The 16,955-nt window shown below is 53.7% G+C and overlaps 1 protein-coding gene across 1 annotated transcript; it reads left to right on the top strand.

The window, feature by feature from the left end:
• The first annotated feature begins 357 nt into the window (after nt 1–357).
• Nucleotides 358–16,501, top strand: LOC119972181 (autophagy-related protein 9A-like). The gene is made up of 5 exons (XM_038808506.1): nt 358–584; nt 7,310–7,400; nt 8,736–8,820; nt 12,787–12,935; nt 16,202–16,501. The coding sequence occupies exons 1-5, from the start codon at nt 367–369 to the stop codon at nt 16,205–16,207; spliced, it is 549 nt and encodes a 182-aa protein (XP_038664434.1). The 5' UTR covers nt 358–366; the 3' UTR covers nt 16,208–16,501.
• The last annotated feature ends 454 nt before the right edge of the window (nt 16,502–16,955 follow it).

Genomic DNA, 16,955 nt, shown 5'->3' on the forward strand with positions numbered 1-16,955 from the left:
TCCAAACAGGAACAGCGGCCCCTCTCCAAACAGGAACAGCGGCCCCTCTCCAAACAGGAACAGCGGCCCCTCTCCAAACAGGAACAGCGGCCCCTCTCCAAACAGGAACAGCGGCCGCTCTCCAAACAGGAACAGCGGCCCCTCTCCAAACAGGAACAGCGGCCCCTCTCCAAACAGGAACAGCGGCCCCTCTCCAAACGGGAACAGTGAGGGCGGAGAGGGATTTTTAAATTTTTACAATGTTTGACAATTTACTGTCAGGCGATTTGCAATGTCCCAAGAATGTGACTGGTGCTATGGAAATGCAAGTTCTTTATTTGACTGATCACGTTTGCTTTGTCCTTCCTGCAGCCTGAGAATCTCATCATGAGTCTGCTGACGCACTCGGCGCTGCCCGGCTCGCTGCTGACTGGCAGAGACGGATATTTCGGACAGGCATGCAGTACCGCATCGGCCGCCGCTAGCGTCCTCGCTTCCCTCTCCTCCTCTCACCATCCCGCGCGGACCAGGTCCCACACACTCCTCATGGAGAATGGTGCCGAGAGCTCGCTGTATCGCAGCGACAGGACTATCATGGAGGAGAGGTAAGAAACTGAGGTCCAAATAAACATCGAACTGAACCGCTTGGCTGTGGATTCTGCAAATACTCCGGCCGTAGGCGGGTCACTCAGCTCGGTTGGCTAGAGTGTGGTCCAGGACGATGCCAATGGCACAGGTTCAATCACTGTAGCAGATGTGGTAGTTCACGGAGGCCTCGCTCGTTAACATACCCCACATTTGGTGCAGAATGGTGTCTCTCAAGTTACAGAACCAATTGTCTCTCTGTAATGTGGAGAGAGATACCAATGGTCCTTTGTGGACTACAGTAAATCACCAATTTGTGGATGAGTCAGAGATGTTTCAGGCGGATAACCTTTCCTTAGTTCTGGCAAAGTTTATTAGCAAGTACGGCACAGGTCAGGAGTTTGATGCAATACTCTCCACTTGCCTGTATGAGTACAACTCCAAAACACTAAAGAAACTCGATATCATCCAGCACAAAGCTGCCCACTTCATTTGGTAACCAACCACAAACATTCGCTCTCTCTACCATCAACACACGGCAGCAACCGTGTGTACCGTCTACACGGTGCACTGCAGCAACACCCCTTCGACAGCACCTTCCAAACCCACAACCTCGATGGACAAGGACTGCAGGTGTATCAGGACTCGACCACCTGCGACTTCCCCTCCAAGCCATACACCGTCCCGATTTAGACTGGGATGGGGAGGTGGCCTCCTATCATCCATGCAACCCAAGGATAACAATAACAACTAACAAGGTGACTAAATGTCAAAATGAGCTCCTCAAAAATCAGCAGAGAGGGGAAGGCGGGAAGGAGAAAGACCCCAGAGTGGATGGGAGCTGCTTGGCTGCACCCCCTGAATGGTCAGAGATTCTGATGTTAGTTGTCTTGGTAGACAAAGAGATGTTGTCACCCAGGACAACCAGACACAATCCCACACCAGGTCATCGCCCAGGACAACCAGACACAATCCCACACCAGGTCATCGCCCAGGACAACCAGACACAATCCCACACCAGGTCATCGCCCAGGACAACCAGATACAATCCCCCAACAGGTCATCACCCAGGACAACCAGACACGTCTCCACCAGGTCTTAACTAAGTAATATCTTTGCTGAAGTGGCGAAGGAGCTGGAGCAGGTAGAGGGGGTCGGGATGGGGGTCTGTCGCTGTGGGGAACGGGCTGAGCGGGGGGGGGTGCGGGCACGTGGCGGATTACGGAAGGGTGATGGCTAGTCGACGGGGAAGGGGGGTTGGTGGTCCCCTGATCCGGCTGATCACCTGGAATGTGAGGGGACTGAAAGGGCCGGTTAAACGGGCCCGCGTGTTCACGCACCTGATGGGGCTGAAGGCGGATGTGGCCATGCTTCAGATGTACCTGAAGGTGGCGGATCAGGTTCGATTGAGGAAGGGATGGGTAGGCCAGGTGTTTCATTCGGGGCTGGAGGCAAAAAATCGGGGGGTGGCGATCCTGGTGGGGAAGAGGGTGTCGAATGTGGTGGCAGACAGTGGCGGGAGGTATGTGATGGTGAGCGGCAAGCTGCAAGGGGAGCAGGTGGATGGTGCTGGTCAATGTATACGCCCCAAACTGGGACGATGCAGGTTTCATGCGGCGCATGTTGGGCCGGATTCCAGATATGGAGGTGGGAGGCCTGATAATGGGGGAGAATTTCAACATGATGCTGGATCCGCCACTGGATCGATCCAGTTCCAGGACGGGTAGGAGGCCTGCAGCAGCTAAGGTGTTGAGGGGGTTTATGGACCAGATGGGAGGGGTGGACCCATGGAGGTTTGCGAGGCCGAGGGCCAGGGAATTTTCATACTTCTCCCATGTGCATAAGGCCTACTCCCAGATTGATTTTCGTTCTGAGTAGGGCGCTGATTGCGAGAGGGTGGAGGATGCTGAGTATTCGGCGATAGCCATTTCTGACCACGCCCCGCACTGGGTGGACCTCGAGCTGGGGGAGGAGAGGGACCAGCGCCCGCTTTGGCGCTTAGAGGTGGGACTGCTGGCGGACGAGGAGGTGTGCGGGTAGGTCCGAGGATGTATCGAGAGGTATCTGGAGGCCAACGACAATTGGGAGGTCCGAGTGGGGACGGTCTGGGAGGCGCTGAAGGCGGTGGTTTGGGGGAGTTGATCTCCATTCGAGCACACCGGGAGAGAAGGGAGCAGAGAGAGAGGGAGAGATTGGTGGAGGAGATGGTGAGGGTGGACAGGAGATATGCGGAGTCCCCGGAGGAGGGATTGCTGAGGGAGCAGCGCAGCCTTCAGGCTGAGTTCGACTTGTTGACCACCAGAAAGGAGGAAGCTCAGTGGAGGAAAGCACAGGGGGCGGTGTATGAATATGGGGAGAAGGCGAGCAGGATGCTGGCACACCAGCTCCGTAAGCGGGATGGGGCCAGGGAGATTGGTGGAGTTAAGGATCAGGGAGGAAATGTGGTGCAAAGGGGGGTAGACATCAATGGGGTCTTCAGGGACTTCTACGAGAAACTGTATCGGTCCGAACCCCTGGTGGAGGAGGGGGGGATGGGGCGCTTTTTGGATCGACTGAGATTCCCGAGGGTGGAGGAGGGACAGGTGGAGGGGCTGGGGGCGCCAGTTGAGCTGGAGGAGCTGGTTAAAGGGATAGGGAACATCCAGTCGGGAAAGGCGCCGGGGCCGGATGGGTTTCCAGCCGAATTTTATAAAATGTATGCAGACCTGTTGGGCCCCCTGTTGGTCCGGACCTTTAACGAGGCAAGGGAGGGGGGGCTCGGCCCCCGACGATGTCTCGGGCGCTGATCTCCCTGATTCTTAAGCGGGACAAGGATCCCCAGCAGTGTGGGTCGTACAGGCCGATCTCACTCTTGAATGTTAGAGACATTGCAGGTTTTAAAACTGATTTCTACAAACATCATGGAAGTTTTCAAAAAACGAAGACTCTTTTTGCGCTGGCAATTGAACCCCTGGCTATGGCGCTGAGGGAGTCGAGGAACTGGAGGGGGCTGGGGTGGGGAGGAGCCCCGAGTGTCGCTCTATGCGGATTACCTATTGTTGTATGTGGCGGGCCCGGTGGGGGGAATGCCGGAGGTGATGAGGATTCTCCGGGAATTTGGGGACTTTTCGGGGTACAAGCTCAACTTAGGGAGGAACGAGCTGTTTGTGATACACCCGGGGGACCAGGAGGGGGGGATTGGTAGGCTCCCATTGAAAAGGGCGGAGAGGAGCTTTAGGTACTTGGGAGCCAGGAGCTGGGGGGCCCTGCATAAGCTTAACCTTACAAGGCTGGTGGAGCAAATGGAGGAAGGGTTTAAGAGGTGGGACATGCTGCCGCTGTCTCTGGTGGGTAGGGTGAAGTCAGTCAAGATAACGGTGCTTCCGAGATTTCTGTTCCTGTTTCAGTGCCTCCCCATCCTTATCCCGAAGGCCTTTTTCAGACGGGTTAACAGGAGCATTACGGGGTTTGTGTGGGCACACGGGACCCCGAGGGTGAGGCGGGTGTTCTTGGAGCGGGGCAAGGATAGGGGGGGGCTGGCGCTGCCCAACCTCTGTGGGTACTATTGGGCTGCCAATGCAGTGATGGTGCGTAAGTGGGTGGTGGAGGGGGAGGGGGCAGCATGGAAGAGGATGGAGATGGCGTCATGTTTGGGCACGAGCCTGGAGGCGCTGGTGACGGCGCCGCTGCCATTCCCTCCAACGAGGTATACCACGAGCCCGGTGGTGGTGGCTACCCTCAAAATTTGGGGGCAATGGAGGCGGCACAGGGGGGAGGTGGGGGCCTCGATGGGATCCCCGACACGGGGGAACCACCGGTTTGTTCCGGGGAGAATTGATGTCAGGTTCCTGAGTTGGCACAGGGCTGGTATCAGGAGGTTGGGGGACCTGTTTATAGACGGGAAATTTGCGAGCCTGGGTGAGCTGGAGATGAAGTTCGGGCTCCCCCCCGGGGAACGCTTTTCGGTACATGCAGGTAAGGGCGTTTGTCAGGCGGCAGGTGGCGGGGTTCCCCCTGCTGTCGCCGCGTGGGGTCCAGGACAGGGTGCCCTCGGGGGTGTGGGTTGTAGAGGGGAGGATCTCGGTGGCGTACCAAGTGATGCCAGGAGATGGACGAGGCCTCGGTTGAGGAGTTGAAGGGTAAATGGAAGGAGGAGATTGAGGAGGGGACGTGGGCGGATGCCCTAGAAAGGGTGAACTCCTCCTCTTCTTGTGCGAGGCTTAGCCTCATCCAGTTTAAGGTGCTGTACAGGGCTCACATGACCGGGACAAGGATGAGCCGGTTCTTTGGGAGTGAGGACAGGTGTATTTGGTGCTCTGGGAGCCCAGCAAATCACGCCCATATGTTCTGGGCATGTCCAGCATTGGGGGCATTTTGGAAGGGCGTGGCAGGGACATTGTCGAGGGTGGTAGGATCCAGTGTCAATCCGGGCTGGGGGCTCGCAGAGGGAGAGAGGGAGGGGGGGGAAGGGGAGGGAGGGGGGAGGGGAGGGAGGGTGAGGAGGGAGGGGTGGGGATGGGGAGGGAGTGAGGGATGGGGAAGGGAGAGAGAGGGGGGAGGGAGAGAGGGGGGCAGGGAGGGGAGGGAGGGAGGGAGGGGGAGGGGAGGGAGGGGGGGTGTTTTGTACTAAAGGGACGGGCATAGTTCTGTGCCAATGTCGGGCATTAATTTATTTCCTCTTCTGTGTATACGCGGTGGGGGGGGGGGGTTTCTGCCCTGTCTATTGAAGGGACGGGCAGATGTTTTGGGGGAATGATGGGTGTTAGTTTATCTCGTCCGCTGTGTATGTGCAGGGGGGGGGGACTGTTCTTTCTGTTCTTTGTAAAAAATAAATTCTGTCTTTTTGTTGTTGATATTATGCAAAAATTTGAATAAAAATTATTTATTTTTTAAACTAAGTAATATCTTAATCTGTGCAGGGTAGGTGGATTGGCCACGCAAAATTGTCCCTTAAGAAAATAACTAAATTCCGTGAAGCTTTGTTCCCCCTTCAGTGTATTTGAGAAGAAACTGTCCTCATTGGCAGATGGATTGAAAACCAGAGGGGCACAGATTAGAGAGGGGCTGGTTTAGCAAAGGGCTAAATCGCTGGCTTTGACAGCAGACAAGGGCAGGCCAGCAGCACGGTTCAATTACTCTACCAGCCTCCCCGGACAGGCGCCGGAATTTGGCGACTAGGATCTGTTCACAGTAACTTCATTTGAAGCCTACTCGTGACAATAAGCAATTTTCATTTTTTTTCAAGATGCTTAACAGTAGAACAAAAAGACAACATGAAGACTTTTTGTTAACTTACTGAGAGATTAGGATCTGGAATGCATTGCCTGAGAGTGCGATGGGGGCAGAGTCATGGAAACATTCAGATCGCCACGGGGTAAACATTTGCACAGCCACAGGGAAAGGGTAGGGAGTGCGATGAGCTGAATTGCTCTTACAGAGAGCTGACATCGACATGACCAGCCAGTGACTGAGTCTGGTACTGTAAACACTCTACGATTCTACTTGAAACCTGAGATGTCCTGGGTGATGCAACAAACCAGATATACAGTCCGGAATATTGGGCTTAAACGTTAGGCGGTTGTAACTAATTTGGGGCAGCACGGTAGCATTGTGGTTAGCACAATCGCTTCACCGCTCCAGAGTCCCAGGTTCGATTCCGGCTTGGGTCTCTGTCTGTGCGGAGTCTGCACATCCTCCCCGTGTGTGCGTGGGTTTCCTCCGGGTACTCCGGTTTCCTCCCACGGTCCAAAGATGTGCAGGTTAGGTGGATTGGCCATGATAAATTGCCCTTAGTGTCCAAAATTGCCCTTAGTGTTAGGTGGGGTTACTGGGTTATGGGGAGAGGGTGGAGGTGTTAACCTTGGGTGGGGTGCTCTTTCCAGGAGCCAGTGCAGACTCGATGGGCCGAATGGCCTCCTTCTGCACTATAAATTCTATTTTTTTTAAACTGTCCAGCAAACCATTTGCACCTGATTGGCTAACTGTTAGTTAATGATGAGTGATGATTGGCTAATTGTTAGTTAATGATGAGTGATGATTGGCTAACTGTTAGTTAATGATGAGTGATGATTGGCTAACTGTTAGTTAATGATGAGTGATAAGAACATAAGAACTAGGAGCAGGAGTAGGCCATCTGGCCCCTCGAGCCTGCTCCGCCATTCAATGAGATCATGGCTGATCTTTGTGGACTCAGCTCCACTTTCCGGCCCGAACACCATAGCCCTTAATCCCTTTATTCTTCAAAAAACTATCTATCTTTACCTTAAAAACATGTAATGAAGGAGCCTCAACTGCTTCACTGGGCAAGGAATTCCATAGATTCACAACCCTTTGGGTGAAGAAGTTCCTCCTAAACTCAGCCCTAAATCTACTTCCCCTTATTTTGAGGCTATGCCCCCTAGTTCTGCTGTCACCCGCCAGTGGAAACAACCTGCCCGCATCTATCCTATCTATTCCCTTCATAATTTTAAATGTTTCTATAAGATCCCCCCTCATCCTTCTAAATTCCAACGAGTACAGTCCCAGTCTACTCAACCTCTCCTCATAATCCAACCCCTTCAGCTCTGGGATTAACCTAGTGAATGTCCTCTGCACACCCTCCAGCGCCAGTACGTCCTTTCTCAAGTAAGGAGACCAAAACTGAACACAATACTCCAGGTGTGGCCGCACTAACACCTTATACAATTGCAACATATCTGACATGATTGGCTAACTGTTAGCTAATGATGAGTGTGTCTAATTTCAGCGTTTTTCTCTCTTACTTCAGCATATCAGTGAGTGCAGGATCAGGAAGATCTTTGCTTCTCGCAAACTTCGCTTCAACAGAAATGAGTCTTCACGCTATTTATATGCATGAGGTAAGCATAAAATGACTTCAGGTACATCACAGATATTGAGTAAAGCCCATTCTATACTGTCCAATCAAACACTCCCAGGACAGGTACAGCACGGGGTTAGATACAGAGTAAAGCTCCCTCTACACTGTCCCCATCAAACACTCCCAGGACAGGTACAGCATGGGGTTAAATACAGAGTAAAGCTTCCTCTACACTGTCCCCGTCAAACACTCCCAGGACAGGTACAGCACGGGGTTAGATACAGAGTAAAGCTCCCTCTACACTGTCCCCATCAAACACTCCCAGGACAAGTACAGCACAGGGTTAGATACAGAGTAAAGCTCCCTCTACACTGTCCCCATCAAACACTCCCAGGGCAGGTACAGCACGGGGTTAGATACAGAGTAAAGCTCCCTCTACACTGTCCCCATCAAACACTCACAGGACAGGTACAGCACGGGGTTAGATACAGAGTAAAGCTCCCTCTACACTGTCCCCATCAAACACTCCCAGGACAGGTACACCACGGGGTTAGATACAGAGTAAAGCTCCCTCTACACTGTCCCCATCAAACACTCACAGGACAGGTACAGCACGGGGTTAGATACAGAGTAAAGCTCCCTCTACACTGTCCCCATCAAACACTCACAGGACAGGTACAGCACGGGGTTAGATACAGAGTAAAGCTCCCTCTACACTGTCCCCATCAAACACTCCCAGGACAGGTACACCACGGGGTTAGATACAGAGTAAAGCTCCCTCTACACTGTCCCCATCAAACACTCACAGGACAGGTACAGCACGGGGTTAGATACAGAGTAAAGCTCCCTCTACACTGTCCCCATCAAATACACCCTGGACAGGTACAGCACGGGGTTAGATAGAGTAAAGCTCTCTCTACACTGTCCCCATCAAACACTCCCAGGACAAGTACAGTACGGGGTTAGATACAGAGCAAACTGGGCAGCACGGTGGCACAGTGGTTAGCACTGTTGCTTCACAGCTCCAGGGTCTCAAGTTCGATTCCCCGCTGGGTCACTGTCTGTGCGGAGTCTGCACGTTCTCCCCGTGCCTGCGTTGGTTTTCTCCGGGTGCTCCGGTTTCCTCCCACAGTCCAAAGATGTGCAGTTTTGGTGGATTGGCCATGCTAAATTGCCCTTAAGTGTCCAAAAAAGGTTAGGAGGGGTTACTGGGTTAGGGGGATAGGGTGGAAGTGAGGGCTGAAGTGGGTCGGTGCAGACCCGATGGGCCGAATGGCCTCCTTCTGCTCTGTATATTCTATGTTCTGAAGTTTTTCTTTGTCTGGGTGGGTCATGTGTGGAATCCTTTCCTCATTCACTTTATTCTCTCTTGCAGCTCCACCAGCAGAGTGCGCAGCCTCAGTGTGTGGGACAGGGATCCCAGACTCACAGTTCAACCACCGAGCAACCCACTGCCCCAGGTACCTTATCACCAGGTTACTGATAATATATTGAGAAAAGCTGGGGAAGACATCATGGTAAGGTGGAGTGGCCATGATAAATTGCCCTTAGTGTCCAAAAAGGTTAGGTGAGGTTATTGGGTTACGGGGATAGGGTGGGTCCCTTTCCGGGCTGGTGCAGACTGGATGGGCAGAATGGCCTCCTTCTGCACTGTAAATTCTATGATTCTATTGTGATTATATCAAGCTTGGGAAACAGAATTGGCAGAGAGAAGGATGTAAATCGGGAGAAGGCAGTGTTACACCTGGATTGGAGAAGGAGTGATAATCTAGGAGATGGCGTATATGTGATGTCTCTCTGGAATATGGAAGCAGGTCAATAGATTTGTGTCGCAGATTTAGAAATAGCCTCACAGAATAGGATTCAGGGGCTGGATGGCCTCCACTTGTTCACATGGATCTGTATAACCTTCAGTCCACCTCTCCCAAAACATCGGGATCTCTCTTCCTCCTCCCCAAGTACTGATTGGTCGCTCCAAAGTTTCAATATTTTGTCAGATTTCATTGATGATCAAATGTCATATTTTGCTGTGGAGTTTGCACATTCCCCCCGTGTCTGCGTGGGTCTTACCCCCACAACCCAAAGATGGGCAGCACGGTAGCATAGTGGTTAGCATCAATGCTTCACAGCTCCAGGGTCCCAGGTTCGGTTCTCGGCTAGGTCACTGTCTGTGCGGAGTCTGCACGTCCTCCCCGTGTGTGTGTGGATTTCCTCCGGGTGCTCCGGTTTCCTCCCACAGTCCAAAGATGTGCGGGGTTAGGTGGATTGGCCATGCTAAATTGCCCGTAGTGTCCTAGAAAGTAAGGTTAAGGGGGGGAGTTGTTGGGTTACGGGTATAGGGTGGATACGTGAGTTTGAGTAGGGTGGTCATTGCTCGGCACAACATCGAGGGCCGAAGGGCCTGTTCTGTGCTGTACTGTTCTATGTTCTATGTGCAGAGCAGATGGATTGGCCACGATAAATTGCCCTTTAATTGAAATTAAATGAAAATCACTTATTGTCACAAGTAGGCTTCAAATGAAGTTACTGTGAAAAGCCCCTAGTCGCCACATTCCGCCGCCTGTTCGGGGAGGCTGGTACGGGAATTGAAACGTGCTGCTGGCCTGCCTTGGTCTGCTTTCAAAAGCCAGCGATTTAGCCCAGTGTGCTAAACCAGTCCCAAATTGGGCAAAATTGGGCAAAATAAATGAATTGGGTGCTTCAAACTATGATGTGGAGATGCCGGCGTTGGACTGGGGTGAGCACAGTAAACATCTTACAACACCAGGTTAAAGTCCAACAGGTTTGTTTCAAACACGAGCTTTCGGAGCTCAGCTCCGAAAGCTCGTGTTTGAAACAAACCTGTTGGACTTTAACCTGGTGTTGTAAGATTCTTACTGTGCTTTAAACTAGTAACATTTTTTTAAATGTTTTGGTCCTGGGATGAGGGGGATCTAATCCAACACGAGTCGCAAAACAGCTTTTACGTTCACAGGATTTCTCTCCGCCAATGGTGTAATGGGGTTTCCGCATGAAAGGTCAGGAACCCCGTTCGCATATATCATTTTAAAAAATGAATTGACAGGATGCGGGCGTCGCTGGTTCGACCAGCATTTATTGCCCATCCTTAGTTGCCCTTCAGAAGGTGGTGGTGAGCTGCCTGCTTGAACCATTGCAGTCCCTGAGGTGTAGGTACACCCACTGTGCTGTTAGGGAGGGAGTTCCAGGAAGTTGCCCCAGCGACAGTGAAGGAGCGGCCGATATATTTCCCAGTCAGGGTGGTGAGTGACTTGGAGGGGAACCTCCAGGTGGTGGGGTTCCCAGGTATCTGCTGTTCTGGTTCCTCTAGATGGTAGTGATCCTGGGTTTGGAAGGTGCTGCCTGAGGAGCCTTGGTGAGTTACTGCAGTGCATCTTGTCGATGGTACACACGGCTGCTACTGTTCGCCGGTGGTGGAGGGAGTGAATGTAATGTGGTGAATGTATAACCTATAAATCCACACTGTATATTACTGTGTCCCTGTGGGCTCTGTCTGTGAGCCGTTGCGCGGCTCTGCCCACAGGGGGAGATGAGGAGCTTGTACAGGGCTCCGCCCTTGACTCCGCCCCCAGCAGGAAGTATAAAGTGCTGCGGTCTCACGTGTCCGCCCTCAGTTCAGCTTAGTCGCAGGCAGGCTCAGTTGTAAGCCGATTAAAGCCACAGTTTACTTCACTCGTGTCTTTCAATGAATTAATGGTCGCATCAATTTAATCGGCTTCTGAAGGGGGAGCTATCAAGTGGGGCTGCTTTGTCCTGGATGGTGTTGAGCTTCTTGAGTGTTGTTGGAGCTGCGCTCATCCAGGCAAGTGGAGAGTATTCCATCACACTCCTGACTTGTGCCTTGTAGATGGCAGGCACTGGTGGAAACTCCCCCCACACCCCATCTGGATCTGGCGAACAGAATCTGCCAGGATGCACAGGTAAGTACCAACTGGGGTTGGTTTAGCTCACTGGGTTAAATCGCTGGCTTTTAAAGCAGACCAAGCAGGCCAGCAGCACGGTTCGATTCCCGTACCAGCCTCCCCGAACAGGCGCCGGAATGTGGCGACTAGGGGCTTTTCACAGTAACTTCATTGAAGCCTACTCGTGACAATAAGCGATTTTCATTTTCAATCGCAGGGGGGAAGAGGGGGGTTGTTTCTGCTTTAAGACTGGCCGTGGCTTGGTGGATCCAATTTTTCCTCTGAAAGTAAAGCGGATAATAGGCGGCAGGGCAGCACAGTGGTTAGCACAGTTGCTTCACAGCTGCAGGGTCCCAGGTTCGATTCCCGGCTTGGGTCACAGTCTGTGCGGAGTCTGCACATCCTCCCCGTGTCTGCGTGGGTTTCCTCCGTGGGTTACCTCCCACAGTCCAAAGATGTGCAGGTTAGGTGGATTGGCTGCGCTAAATTGCCCTTAGTGTCCAAAAAAAAGGTTAATTGGGGTTATTGGGTTAAGAGGATGGGGTGGAGGAGGTGCTCTTTCCAAGGGCCAGTGCAGATGTGATGGGCCGAATGGCCTCCTTCTGCACTGTAAATTCAATGATTCTATGATTCACCTGGCAAAGCAGCTGCTCTCTCCAGTTTCTTTTATTCGTTGATGGGATGTGGGTGTCGCTGGCTGTGCGTGGCTTTCCCATCCCTGAGGGCCAACCACATTGCTGTGGGTCTGGAGTCACGTGTAGGCCAGACCGGGTAAGGACGGCAGATTTCCTTCCCTAACGGACATTAATGAACCAGATGGGTTTTTATGGCACTCGACAACAGTTTCATGAAAAAATGAAAATGGCTTATTGTCACGAGTAGGCTTCAATGAAGTTACTGTGAAAAGCCCCTAGTCGCCACATTCCGGCGCCTGTCCGGGTTCCACCGGGGTCCATGGTCATCATTAGACATTTAATTCTTGATTTTTATTGAATTCAAATTTCACCGTCTGCCCTGGCGGGATTTGAACCTTGTTCCCCAGATCATGACTCTGAATCTCTGGCCCAGCGACAATACCACTTCCCACTGCCTCCCCTAGTCGCCACATTCCGGCGCCTGTTCGGATACACTGAGGGAGAATTCAGAATGTCCAATTCACCTAACAGCACGTCTTTCGGGACTTGTGGGAGGAAACCGGAGCACCCGGAGGAAACCCACGCAGACACGGGGAGAACGTGCAGAATCCGCCCAGACAGTGACCCAAGCCAGGAATCAAACCTGGGACCCTGGAGCTGTGAAGCCACAGTGCTAACCACTGTGCTACCATGCCGCAGGGTTGTGGGGGTGAAATCCACGCAGACACAGGGAGAATGTGAAAAATCAAAACTTTCTGTGTATAATATGAACCCCAAGGTGACTGAGGGAAGGGGTTATGGATGCATCCTTGCTCATTACTCTGACCTTAGTCAACAACACGGTGCTGATGGATTGTGTTTCCTCCCTCAGTGCCCCCGCTGAGTTCACCAGAGACACTAACGGCCTATTCCCAGCTACATCTCGGGGGCTGGACAGAAGAGGCTGAGGGGGAATCTCCCCTGAATGACCCACCAGCACCACAGGGCCATGAGGATAAAGTGCCTTCTAAGATCAACAGGGTGAGTGTCTTAAATGTTTCTGTCCTTAATACTCTTCTTTATTAATAGCTGTCACTCTCACTGCGGTTCCATACACACTGACTCTCACTGGGGTACGGGTCCCACACACACTGACTCTCACTGGGATACGGGTCCCACACACACTGACTCTCACTGGGGTACGGGTCCCACACACACTGACTCTCACTGGGGTACGGGTCCCACACACACTGACTCTCACTGGGGTACGGGTCCCACATACACTGACTCTCACTGGGGTACGGGCTTCACACACACTGACTCTCACTGGGGTACGGGTCCCACACACTGACTCTCACTGGGGTACGGGTCCCACACACACTGACTCTCACTGGGGTACGGGTCCCACACACACTGACTCTCACTGGGGTACGGGTCCCACACACACTGACTGTCACTGGGGTACGGGTCCCACACACACTGACTCTCACTGGGGTACGGGTCCCACACACACTGACTCTCACTGGGGTACGGGTCCCACACACACTGACTCTCACTGGGGTATGGGCTTCACACACACTGACTCTCACTGGGGTACGGGTCCCACACACACTGACTCTCACTGCGGTTCCATACACACTGACTCTCACTGGGGTATGGGCTTCACACACACTGACTCTCACTGGGGTATGGGTCCCACACACACACTGACTCTCACTGGGGTACGGGTCCCACACACTGACTCTCACTGAGGTACGGGCTTCACACACACTGACTCTCACTGGGGTACGGGTCCCACACACTGACTCTCACTGGGGTACGGGTCCCACACACACTGACTCTCACTGGGGTACGGGTCCCACACACACTGACTCTCACTGCGGTTCCATACACACTGACTCTCACTGGGGTATGGGCTTCACACACACTGACTCTCACTGGGGTACGGGTCCCACACACTGACTCTCACTGGGGTACGGGTCCCACACACTGACTCTCACTGGGGTACGGGTCCCACACACACTGACTCTCACTGGGGTACGGGCTTCACACACACTGACTCTCACTGGGGTACGGGTCCCACACACTGACTCTCACTGGGGTACGGGTCCCACACACACTGACTCTCACTGGGGTACAGGTCCCACACACACTGACTCTCACTGGGGTCCCACACACACTGACTCTCACTGGGGTACGGGTCCCACACACACTGACTCTCATTGGGGTACGGGTCCCACACACACTGACTCTCACTGGGGTACAGGTCCGACACACACTGACTCTCACTGGGGTACGGGACCCACATGCACTGATTCTCACTGCGGTTCCATACACACTGACTCTCACTGGGGTACGGGTCCCACAGACACTGACTCTCACTGCGGTTCCATACACACTGACTCTCACTGGGGTACGGGTCCCACACACACTGACTCTCACTGCGGTTCCATACACACTGACTCTCACTGGGGTATGGGCTTCACACACACTGACTGTCACTGGGGTACGGGTCCCACACACACTGACTCTCACTGGGGTACAGGTCCCACACACACACTGACTCTCACTGGGGTACGGGTCCCACACACACTGACTCTCACTGGGGTACAGGTCCCACACACACACTGACTCTCACTGGGGTACGGGTCCCACACACACTGACTCTCACTGGGATACGGATCCCACACACACTGACTCTCACTGGGGTATGGGTCCCACACACACTGACTCTCACTGGGGTACGGGCCCCACACACACTGACTCTCACTGGGGTATGGGTCCCACACACACTGACTCTCACTGGGGTACGGGCTCCACACACACTGACTCTCACTGGGGTACGGGCTCCACACACACTGACTCTCACTGGGGTACGGGTCCCACACACACTGACTCTCACTGGGTACGGGTCCCACACACACTGACTCTCACTGGGGTACGGGTCCCACACACACTGACTGTCACTGGGGTACGGGTCCCACACACACTGACTCTCACTGGGGTACGGGTCCCACACACACTGACTCTCACTGGGGTACGGGTCCCACACACACTGACTCTCACTGGGGTATGGGCTTCACACACACTGACTCTCACTGGGGTACGGGTCCCACACACACTGACTCTCACTGCGGTTCCATACACACTGACTCTCACTGGAGTATGGGCTTCACTCACACTGACTCTCACTGGGGTATGGGTCCCACACACACACTGACTCTCACTGGGGTACGGGTCCCACACACTGACTCTCACTGGGGTACGGGTCCCACACACACTGACTCTCACTGGGGTACGGGTCCCACACACACTGACTCTCACTGGGGTACGGGTTCCACACACACTGACTCTCACTGGGGTACGGGTCCCACACACACTGACTCTCACTGGGGTACGGGTCCCACACACACTGACTCTCACTGGGGTACGGGTCCCACACACACTGACTCTCACTGGGGTACGGGTCCCACACACACTGCCTCTCACTGGGGTACGGGTCCCACACACACTGACTCTCACTGGGGTACGGGTCCCACACACACTGACTCTCACTGGGGTACAGGTCCCACACACACTGACTCTCACTGGGGTACAGGCCCCACACACACTGACTCTCACTGGGGTACGGGTCCCACACACACTGACTCTCACTGGGGTACGGGTCCCACACACACTGACTCTCACTGGGGTACGGGTCCCACACACACTGACTCTCACTGGGGTACGGGTCCCACACACACTGACTCTCACTGGGTACGGGTCCCACACACACTGACTCTCACTGGGGTACGGGTCCCACACACACTGACTCTCACTGGGGTAGGGGTACCACACACACTGACTCTCACTGGGGTAGGGGTACCACACACACTGACTCTCACTGGGGTCCCACACACACTGACTCTCACTGGGGTACAGGTCCCACACACACTGACTCTCACTGGGGTACGGGTCCCACACACACTGACTCTCACTGGGGTACGGGTCCCACACACACTGACTCTCACTGGGGTACGGGTCCCACACACTGACTCAGTAATATCTTGCAGGGAGGGGACTGGCAGGTTATGGCCAGGCTGGACCTCCTGCCTCACAGTAGCTGCTTCTCTTTTGCTGCCCTCACGGTGCCGAGGGACAGGGTGATCATGGTGACAGTGTTGTCCACTCTTTGAGAAGTGATGAGTGGAGCTGTCGTTGCCGTGTGTGGCTGGATTTCACATTTGATCCATTCAGTCTCGGCCAGACTAGTGTGTCCTCCTTGATGAAAACACCCTAATTTTCCCATTGTCCGTTTCCCTCGACAGGTTTAAATAATTGGATTGGACTGATCTCATGGCCTTAGCTTACTGCGAACCCAGTGGTGAAGTGGCTTTCCTGATCCTGTGATATCCAGCCTCGCAGTCGGCGATTGAAATGTTTTTCCCTGGACTTCTGTTGCACTAAAGAGACATCAACGTCTTCCAGAATGTTCCGCTGTTCACATTGCGCTTTGCCTGCTGTCAGCCCATCTGACCAATCGCAGTGGGCGGAGATTGGAGCTTCCTGCAAGCTGATGTGAATATTTTAATGAATGTTCTATTTAAAAAGAACTTGTGTATAAGGAATGAAACTTTGTCAGTGTCTGTGGCTTTGCTGCAGCAACGTGAGCTGTCCCTCCGACGGTTTGTGTTTGGATTTAATCTGACAAGTGTTAGTGCCAGGCACGGAGGGGAAGTTCTGAGGTCAATTCAATGAGGGAGGGGAGGATGGACTTGCAGGCAGGCAAGAGAGTCAGAAACAATTCAGCAAAAGCACATCGGTGAGACAGAGCTGGTGCATCGAAGGAGGGCGGGCAAACTCCGAGAGTCTTCTGGCTCATCGCCCGCTCGTCCCTTGGCCGAGCCTGCACATCCCCCCCCCCCCCCTCAGCCTAGCCTCCCCTACCCCCTTGGCCTAGCTTGCACCCCCCCCCGTCCCCTCGACCTAGCCTCCCCTACCCCCTTGGCCTAGCCTGCACCCCCCCGCCCCCCTCGACCTAGCCCCCCCCCCCTCCCTCGGCCTGGCCTGCCCCCTCTCCCC

This window comes from Scyliorhinus canicula, chromosome 10 (assembly GCF_902713615.1).
Source record: "Scyliorhinus canicula chromosome 10, sScyCan1.1, whole genome shotgun sequence".
NCBI lineage: Eukaryota > Metazoa > Chordata > Chondrichthyes > Carcharhiniformes > Scyliorhinidae > Scyliorhinus > Scyliorhinus canicula.